The following is a 10872-nucleotide window of genomic DNA, read 5'->3' on the forward strand; positions in this document are numbered from 1 at the left end:
TTGTGGGGACTTTGCGAAAACTTTTGTGCAAGACTCTATGTGAAAATCCCAATAGCGACTTTACGAAGACTATTGTGCAAGACTCTTTGTGAAAATTCCACTAGCATCTGCTACCTCTTACGTGAAAATTTTAATTATCACAAAATTTTTTATAAAAATTTAATAAGCTAATATATTTTTGGATTTTTAAATTTTTTGCAAACGGCACCTTCCGATTCAAATTGTAGTTGCACGCGCCTATTTATCGGCTTTTGCTTTTTTTTTTTTCACCTGCTTTGACTTTATTGCTTTCCTTTTTTAAAATAAATTACTCTTTTTATTTTTCATCCAATAAAAGTTTTATATAACAATAATTTTTTTTGCCTTTTTAATATTTATGAGAGGAAACCAAAACAAAACTAATAAATATTATTTTTCTTCCTTACACATGTTTGGATGCATTTTTTTTTTCAAAAAATACTTATATCCTTAAAACTTGATTGACCTTATCCTTAAAAAAAACACTTGATTGATCTTCATCTTTTTGAAAAAAATTACAATTAAAAACTTAAAACACATCATTCCAAAAATTGTTATTGGTGAAAACTTTGATGTTATCACATTGTATAAATATTTAATGATTTCTCAAGATTATGTAATATAACTTTAAAATAATATATACTTGTCCAATTAAATATCTAATATATTGTTAAAATAAAATACAAAATACCAAATACAACATATATAAAATAAAATCATGTTAAAAATTTTCAAAATTCCAAATTATATATATTATATAAATATTAAATTTTCTCTTATAAATTGATAATGTTACTCTTTAATTGATTAAATATATTTTTTAAAAAATTATTAATAATTTCAATTTCTAAATCGATTATTAATTCGATTTATTAAAATATATATTACTCAAAAAATTATAATTAAATATATAAATATCATTAATGTAAAATTTTATAAAATTAAATATTAATTTTTAATTCAATTTCAGGTTAATGCGTGGTTTTAACGTTCTAAATTTTTGTATCTTATAGTTTTAAATTTGAAGTTAAAAAATTAATTTTTTAAATCATAATATTTTATTAAAAATAATTTAGCATCTTCCTAAAGAGTTATTTTAAAATAAAATATTATTATCATAGTTAACATATTTATATTTTAACATTCTTGAAATGAAAAACCAAAATAAATATAAATTACTTTTAGTATTTCATTTTTAACATTATAATATTATATATATATATATATGTATATAGTTTATATTTAATTTTATATTATAAAAACTTTGTCTTTAGTCACTGTAGGATACATTTTAATTTTATTTAAATATACAAACAATAATAGAATAATATTATTTTTAATATTAAAAATATTTTATTTTTCTCCAAACTTTGATATTTGTTGAATTTATTACTATTTTTTAAATAGATGTTTAAGCTCCCAAAAGAGTTTCCTTCAAATTTTTTTACGGATTTCATATCTTATATCCACAAAGTAGAAAGCTTAAATATTTAGTTTAATTTGTTTTTGGTATTTACATATTTTTTGAGAATATACAGAGATTTACTTAGATTTTATTTTGTTTTGTTTACGTAAGATGGTCTAATGAATCACAAAAGTGTTTATGGTATTTACAGAGATATTTTATATTATATAAATAATATTTTATTTTGGATAATGTATTAAATAATTAAATATATCCAAGTTATTATCTTCTAAACACAACACTCGTGTATGATTATTTAATACCTTCTGCTACAAAAAAACTTATAACATCAACGCCATTCGTAATTCCATCAATTACTCGATCAAGTTTTGAATGACTTTCTAGTCAGATCGTTTCTGCGTTTCGCCCCTTCAACAAGAAAAGGTATAAATATGGAAACTTCTCTGCCATTTGGATCGGATAATTTATGGAGGACAATCAACACTTTTTGCTTCTGGTCTGATCTTCATCAGCAGCGGCTTTGGCAGTCGTTCCTGAGTTGCCCATTGGGGGGGGGGGGGGCGGGAAATCCAAAACTAGGGTTCAAAAAAGCTTACCTTATTATAAAAGTTAAAGGGGCATCCCTACTATACCCCTAAACTCAATTTTGTTAAATTGATATTCTACCAAGATCAACTCATGAAAAATATTATGTTTCAATTCATATATTATATATGAACAAAGTCGGACGTCTTAAGAATATAAATGAGTGAGATAGTTTTGGACTTACTATTTGTTGAGATATTGTCTCACATCCGTATGATAAAATTCTCGGGAGTTCTTAATATAGACAAGGACAATCCTCATTTCTCGAGCTAGCTTTTGAGGTGTCGTATGTCCAAGTTTATTTTTTAACATGGTATCAGAGCCCAGGTTCTCCATGTCCTTAATATAAACAAAGACAACTCTCACCTCTTGAGAGCTAGCTTTTGATCCTGGGAGTGTGTTGAAATATTGTCTTACATCGGTAGGATAGAGTTCTTGAGAGTTTTTAATATAAACAAGGACAACCCTCATCTCTTGAACTAGCTTTTGAGATGAGTTAGGTCCAAGTCTATTTCTTAACACTATTTTTTAAAAAAATTAAGATTTATTGAATTGATCACATCGTAAATATTTTTTTTGATGTTAATATGATATACCTAATAAACATTTTGAATTATATTCTAAAGTTTCAGGATAAAAATATTACCAACAAAAAATGTTGTAGGACATCACCAATGAATGTCTAAAATTAGGATTCAAAATATAATATGATAGTTTTGGACTTTGAACCCAATCAAAATCCAAAACATAATGTAATGTTTAATTGTATCACGACGAGTCTTTTCAGCGTGCTTATGTCTTCACTTACACTGACCTTGAAAAACTTCCCAGGGGGTTACTTATCCTAAAATTGTCTCAAGTCAAACACGGTTAACTTTTGAGTTCTTAGGTGATGAGCTTCCGAAAAGAAGATGCACCTTCTAATTTTCTAAATATGAGTTTTACATATCAAATCTTTTGTACCTCTCATTTCGGTATGAGATCGGTTCATTCATATCAACTTTCGCCCATTCTTTTTGGTGGGGTTTCCATTTTTCAGCTATTAACTACTCATATTGCGGACTATGTACTGTCCTAGGATTTTTTGGCTTCGGATATCACATGCCCACCAGCTTCCACCCCCGAACCACACCGTACTAGGAGAGGCCAACCTCTGATACCATTTGTAATGTTTCACTGTATCAAGACAAGTTTTTTAGCGTGTTTATATACTTACTCACAAGCACCATGAAAAACTTTCCAAGGGTCACCCATCCTAAAATTGTCCCAAGTCAAACACACTTAACTTTCGAATTCTTATGTGATGAGCTCCCGAAAAGAAAATGCACCTTCTAAATATGGGTTGTACATATCAAATCTTTTGCAACTCTCATTCTAGTGTGAGATCGGTTCATTCATGTTACCCATCGCCCATTTTTTTTTGTGAGATATTCATCTTTTTCTTGTATTAACCACTCATATTGCGGACAATATACCATCCAAGGATTTTTTTGGCTCCGGGTATCCACATACTATGGTTCAAAATTTTGAATCATCTTTATTATTGGTGAGAGCGAAAGAGTGTGGCCAGTGGCCACTCTCACCCCAATGCAAGATCCTACTTGTACATGCACTGCCTCAATAAAGATTCAAAGGACGAGATTTATCAATAGATATGAGATCTTCTATTTTTAAGTGGACCTCATATGTATTAATAAATCTCCATCTTTAAATACGCTATTGGAATAATACCTGTAATAATAAAGTGAAATAATCCCCATAAGATATAGTGATGTTGGCGTTTGGGCACCACATGTGTGTGTTGCAGCTGGACACGACCAACAGCTGGCCCGGGATATGCTACACCGGGTGATCTTCACCCGGTGCAGCATCTGCCCCAACAGCTCTATCATTAATTTTTTTTGTTTTTTAAATTCAGGTCATTTTTGTGTAATACTATATGTGTATCATATTACTTTTAGAAGAAAATCTTTTTAATTTTAATAGTTTGTTAATAAAATTTTTGAATTTTTAAAATATGAAATAATACTCCATATCAAATTTAAAATATATTAATTAATATTTATATAAAAATTTGCAACCTGATAGAGAAATAAATCACCAACTTCAAACCGACTTGATTAATTTAATAATTTCATAACTAGATTGATAATCGAATCGATAAACTTTAAAAAAACGGTTTAACCAAATGGTCGGACCTGAATATTGTTATATTTTATAAAATAATAATATAATATAGCAATTAATATGTTTTAAATTTAAAAAACCTTTAATATATAGTAATAATTATTATAATACTTACCAAAGTTTAAAATCTAAACAACAGCATATCTATATGTATGAAATATGAAATATAATTATTACATATTTTTTAAACAAAAAATAAATTAAAATGAGCTCAAATATTACTAAAATACTATTTTTAAAAAGTTTAAAACCAAATAATAATGTACTGTAACCAAAAATAAAACTTTTTAACTTTTAAATATGAGAAATATATATTTTTATGAGAAATAAGAAATAATTAAATTTTTTTAAAAAATTATATTTTTTAAATATATATATTTGTAAAATATTAGGTGAACGGACGTACCCGTTCAAGACCGGTCCAATCGATTTTTGACCCGTTCCGAGTGATTTAACCGATAAAACGATCGTTTTTGTTATTATTTTGGATCAAACCCATAACCAGTTTACAGTCGAACCGGAGATCCAGTCCGATTTTAAACACATTTGGGTTGAATTTGAACACATATGAAAACGCTACACCAAAAAAAAATTATCTCTCGATAAAATTTCGATAATGTTTTTGTTTTAATATTTTTTTATAATTTTTTAAAATTTATTTAATTACTAAAAAATTAATATATACGATTAATTAATTAATTATATAAATAAAAATGATAATTATGAATATTTATTTCTTATAAATAAATGAATGAAAGTTATATAAGTGTGAAAGTTATAAATAAAAGTAAAAAATTAAAATAAGAATGAATGCTTGACTGAATAGTGAGATCCACAAAAGTTTTGTTTTTTGGGTTTATGGTTGGGTTGAAAATGTTTAAAAAATATTGAGTTTTAAAATTTTGATTCCGTTTGGTTTCAAAAGTCAAACAAAAAAAACACTTTTTTAAGTGCTTTTCATTTAATAAAGTGTTTGGTTGACCAGAAAAGTGCTTAAATAAGCACTTTTTAAAGTCAAAATTAGAGCTTTTTCAAAAGCAAAAAATTATAGCTTAAAAAAGTGTTTTTTTTAAAAAAATATTTATCAAATCCAAACGGAGCCTAAAAAATAATTTTTTTAAAGAGAAGAGAAGAAAATTTTCAATATGTGATATTTCGTAAAGGAGAAAATAATTTTTAAAAATTTGGAAACGAATTACAAAGCTAAAGCTTTTGGTATGTGGAGTATGTGTATTGTCGGACGATTTTTCAAAACTACATATTTGTAATGAAAATAAATAGTTGTGCATAAAAATAAATCATTTTTCCATGATTTGGATCGAAAATCCATTTACAACTTTAATATGTAAGATGATCTCGTGTAGAAGTTTGTTTATGTTTGAAAAGGTCTCTTATAAGATAGTATCACATATTTTTTATCTGAATAAATCAGGTTGAGTTCTTGATAGCATACGAGATGTATCCTAGTGTTGAATTCAATTTCCTAAATTTATGTGGAAATGTACGCTCCTTAAAAATATATGGATCCCATCTAAATTGAAATTGAACAATTAAATGTAGCGTAATAGTATTAAATTTACGCTAGCATCTTATCAACACGTAAATTTTGATTATATTTATAATAAAAAAATATTTTTGACGTATAATAATATTTTTTATGATGATTTAAATAACAAAATTGTTCACAAAATTAGCGTCTCAGAATTTACCGTCCGACAAGGAGTTGTGTTTCAATTATCCGAAATCTCCATTTTTACATTTAATTTTATTTGTGTGTGCAATTAATTTCCATAGTTTTCTCACGACAATCCGCAGAGTCATCCAAATTCCAAACACAGTCCACAAAAAAATTAATTAATTATTTTTTTTTTATAAAACTCTATCAAATTTAGTTTATATTTTGTTGATACCATCGTGTGTATGTCATGATTATACATATTTATATGGATAAAATGCTTATTTTGTTTATGGTGATCTCATCTTAACAATTAAAGTTATATCTATCACTTAAAAAATTAAATTAAAATATCGTTTTTATTGGAAAAAAGAAATATATTTTCCATCTAAAATAAACCTTATTCAATTACCTTATATTAAGTTGGAATTAATTATACGCATCCCACATTCGTATTGTATGGATTTAGATAGATCTAAACCTAATCCTAATCTTGTATATTAAATTTTAAGTATGGAAACAAATATCTGAAAATATTTTTTATTTCCTTAGTTTTAACCTTTTTTGCCAAACATGATTAATAAGAACTTATTATTATATTAAATATCCGATAATAAATAGTTCAAAGCGTCAGATTTTACAGCCGCCACCTTTATCAAAAGCCTCTCCTCTCCTCTCCGTGTATATAAAGCAACTCGTATACGATTCGTATCCTTCATTCAGATTTCCCAGTACAATCAACCAATGTCTCGCTCCAGCGAGCCATCGTCTTCCGCCTCCGACGGCGCCGTGGGCGGCGGCGAGTTCATGTTGTTTGGTGTTAGAGTAAAAGTTGATCCCATCAGAAAGAGCGCTAGCATGAATAATCTTTCAGAGTTCCTGCCCGTCGCGAATGCTGACGGTGTCAATAACAACGACGAAGATTTCCCGAAGGCGGCGGCGGCGGCGGCGGTTGAGGGCGGTGCCGCTGCCGGTTACGCCTCCGCCGACGATGCCATACCCCTGCCTTGTAACGGGGGTCGTGAGCGAAAACGAGGTCGGATCTCTAACGTAACCCATTGTTTGTGTTGAAAATTTCGATTCTCATTGGGATTTTCGGGTTGGAATCCCAATTTTGAATCTTCGATTTGGGTATTGATTTGGGGGTTTTGTGATGATTTTGATCCAAAATTGATCGAAATGTTGATTGTTTTCAGGTGTTCCATGGACGGAAGAAGAACATAAGCTGTTCCTTTATGGATTGCAGAAGGTAGGGAAAGGGAATTGGAGGGGAATCTCTCGGGATTACGTGAAGTCTCGCACGCCCACCCAAGTCGCTAGCCATGCCCAGAAATACTTCTTCCGCCGGAGCAACCTCAATCACCGCCGCCGCCGTTCAAGCGTCTTCGATATTACAACTGATTCGGTAGTATTATTATGCTAGTTTCGTTGATTGATGGGCTTTAAGATATAATTGTTAATCAAACAAAAATGCATGTGATTTATCTTTGTGTCCTTTGGATCTTGGATTGCTTGAGAGAATGCCAGCCTATATTCATTACATAAGATTGTGCTAGAACTTGGTTATTTCTGCCAATTAACCAAAGATATTGAAAGAATTGGGGGGATTTGCATGAAGGGATTGCCCCCCTTAAAGATACATTGCTGATCAATGTTTGTTTAGGTTGCTGCAATGTCAATCGAACAAGCAGGGGACCAGCAGGACAACACAATCCAGCCGGTTCCTAGGCCGATGGCCCTGCCTCCACCCATAGCTTCCAACATCACAAGATTCCCGATGGTGCCTTTCCCCGCAAGCGTTGGCTCCGTTTTATATCCAATCCAAGAAAGTTCAGCACTAGGTGTCTCGAGGAATCCATCCGCAATGCTCGTTCGTCCCGTTTACATTCTTCCTATGCCTACTTCCTCAACAATGGTTGATCTTCAGAAAGTTCCAATACAGCCACCACCATTATCTAATGTGCTTACATTGACATCGGGCCAAGATCCGTATACTCGGCAGATTTTGGCTTAGTTTCAAGAATGGAGAAAAGTGAGAAAACAGCAATGTGGATTGGAAACAAAGAGATATCAAACAGAAGGTTTAAATTAAGGAAAACAGTGAAAATTTTGATCATTGAGAAAACATTTTTGGTTAGTTTTGATAGAAATTGTTCTTTGCTTTGTATTGACCGAATTCGAGCTTTGTGTTATTGTTTTTTAGATTAATAAATTATACTAATTCTCGGTTTCTTGGAGTGTTTAGTTTGTCTCTTCTCTTTTGGTCGAGAATAAAATCTAGGAATCATGCATATCCAATATGTCATGTTTTCATGCAACGATTTTCGGAGGTTTGTTCTATGTGAATAGGGATATGTTCAATTGTTTAGATTCGATTTGTTTATCATTTTTTATTTTTTTTTTAAAAAAAGTTCAACATCCCTTTAACTTCATATATCATATGTTTTTTTTTTTTTAAAAAAAAAAAGAAATGATTTTTTATTTATTTTTAGAATAAAAACTGATATTACATATTATGAAGAAAGTCTGTCTATAAACGAAACAACAATACACTTAGAAAGTCCTTCTCTTGCCCCGATGGGTGTGGCACATAGTTGGTTTCTTGATAGCAATGTTGAACTTTATCCATGCGTCCCTAGTCCCTACACAATAATAAAACGATTTTATAAATAAATCATTTGCAAATTACAATTAAAGAACGTGTATAAATTTCAGATTTATTGTACAATTACAATTTACAGGTATGATACTTTAAAAAAAATGATTTATTGAGAAATATATGTTTTTCATATTTCGATAGATATAAAGAAAAAGAAGCTTTTTTAAGATTTTATAATGGGCAATAAAGAGAGTGGTATTTTCTGATATCATTTTAATAATAATAATAATAATAATAATAATAATAATAATAATAATAATAATAATAATAATAATAAAGATCCAATCAAACATGTCTTTTCTCAACGAAAGTATATCTATTTTCTTAAAAAAGAAAGAAAAAAAAATTTCCTTTTAAAATGTTAAAATTTTTTTTTTTTTGCCTGAATCAAAACTTCAACATCGATCCAAACGTCGCTCATGGCTCATGACTCATGACTGAGCTCGAAAGACATCGGCATGAATGGGTCGAAATTTTTTTGTTAGACAATAAGGGATAACCTCTTATATTTTATAGTAAAATTTATGTATTAAAAAATATCACATATTAATTTGATTTTCTTCAGAAAATCTTTAATGTCGCCGATGAAACCATTTATTGGCTTAGCTCAACGACTTTTAATAATCGAGCTTAAATTTTTTAAAATAAATTCGATAATTGTATTAAAATTTGTTATTGATTTATATTTAACAGTTAACATGATATGTATTCCATGCCGTCATGCGCGGCAGCGGATCGAGCGCACATTTATGTATACAAACTATATTTACATAACATAATTAAATCTAAAAATAATTTTTTAAGGGAAAAATCTAAAAGTAATTAATTATATTTATTTTGTAATTTCGGGAAATTACATTTTTTTCTCTTTTATATTTGTTTAGATACGATATAGTCATCTATGTTGTCTAATTTCAATTTTAATATCATAATTCATATATTTTTTTTCCCTATCACTGGGACGATGTGACACTATCACATCATCACTTGCAATGATAAATGATTAAGATGAACGAAAATAAAAAAAATAAATAATTAAAATTGAAATTTGATTACATAAAAAACCAAAATTGAAAAATAGCAGACTTACATGACTAAAAGAAGAAATACAGTTTTTCCAAATCAATAATTCATCAAATGTTCTTTTTAATGAAATTCCATAAGAACGACGAAGTAGAAATTAAACTAAACGTGCTAAACATCTTGAAATATTCATATGAATAAATGAGGTACTAAAACATTCTCTCACGGCCAAGACATTTTTTTAAGTACACGACAATATTGATCCAAATTATAATTACAACAATATAAAGTAGATGTTCGTACTACAGACGGGATTTGAGCGTTGTACATGAGCGTGGACTTGAGACGTGCTTATCTCGAACCTGACACCAAAGAATCTCAGGGCCTCAACCTTAACCATTGTGCTAAGACCTCAGCAGCTTCACTGCAAGACTTTTAAAATTTCTTCTTGTTTCCATTGTATATTATCTATACAATAACACTAAAGTGAGTTAATCTAAATTCTAAGATCCTCATGCTTTCTAGATACCGATAATCATCGCATTTAAATCATCTGAATAAAGATTGCATTTAAACTATACATATGAGATAATATTTGAGCTTTGAAGTAAAATAAAGATAACTTGAAGAAAAATTGACGATGAGATGAGTAGAGATATGAGATTACTAATAAAAAAATTTTACACTTGAAATATTTACATAAACATGATAATGTTTGTTATTTTCGAATTAATGAATTTTTTATACACAAAAATTTTGATTTTTGAGAGATAATTTTATTATACTTTTACAAGCACTGCCCCAATAATGTATTTAAACATTGAGATTTATTAATATTTGTGAGGTCCACTGAAAAAAATAGTAGGACCCACATGTATTGATAGATGTCAACACTTAAATCTGCATTGAGGCCGTGTCTGTACAAATAGTATCTCGCTTATCATTTTTTAGAGTACATATACAATCTTGATTCAAATTATAATCATATAAAGTAACTACCACTACAGACGAGATTTGGGCGTGGACTCGAGGCTTGCTTATCTCGACCTACAAAGAAAACTTTTAAATCTACCTAAATATATTAGAAAAACTACCCGTAGTCAACGAGAATCGAACCTGAGACGAAAGAGTCTCAGAGCCTCAACCTTAGCCATTGAACAAAGGCCTCATTGGATTTATACAAAAAAATTTATCAGACTGACTTACGAATGAATTTGCTAGACGGATCTCTGTCACAACCCAATTAATGAAATATATATAAAGATAGAATTAAATTTAAAATTATAGATACATATAATA

General features: G+C 29.2%; 1 protein-coding gene across 1 annotated transcript; it reads left to right on the forward strand.

Annotated features, from left to right (window-relative positions):
• The first annotated feature begins 6559 nt into the window (after positions 1-6559).
• LOC140883493 (transcription factor MYB1R1-like) lies at positions 6560-8144 on the forward strand. The gene is made up of 3 exons (XM_073289988.1): positions 6560-6927; positions 7088-7296; positions 7555-8144. Exons 1-3 carry the CDS (start codon positions 6636-6638, stop codon positions 7903-7905), a joined length of 852 nt encoding a protein of 283 aa, XP_073146089.1. The 5' UTR covers positions 6560-6635; the 3' UTR covers positions 7906-8144.
• Positions 8145-10872: the final 2728 nt, after the last annotated feature.

The sequence above is a fragment of the Henckelia pumila genome, chromosome 2 (assembly GCF_033568475.1).
Source record: "Henckelia pumila isolate YLH828 chromosome 2, ASM3356847v2, whole genome shotgun sequence".
NCBI classification, from domain to species: domain Eukaryota; kingdom Viridiplantae; phylum Streptophyta; class Magnoliopsida; order Lamiales; family Gesneriaceae; genus Henckelia; species Henckelia pumila.

Bases quoted from the DNA above. Each gene is read 5' to 3' on its own strand.
- LOC140883493 (XM_073289988.1), top strand. From the start codon at position 6,636: ATGTCTCGCTCCAGCGAGCCATCGTCTTCCGCCTCCGACGGCGCCGTG. The intron at 6,928-7,087 runs GTCGGATCTCTA...GATTGTTTTCAG, and splicing joins GGGTCGTGAGCGAAAACGAG to GTGTTCCATGGACGGAAGAA. The intron at 7,297-7,554 runs GTAGTATTATTA...ATGTTTGTTTAG, and splicing joins TCGATATTACAACTGATTCG to GTTGCTGCAATGTCAATCGA.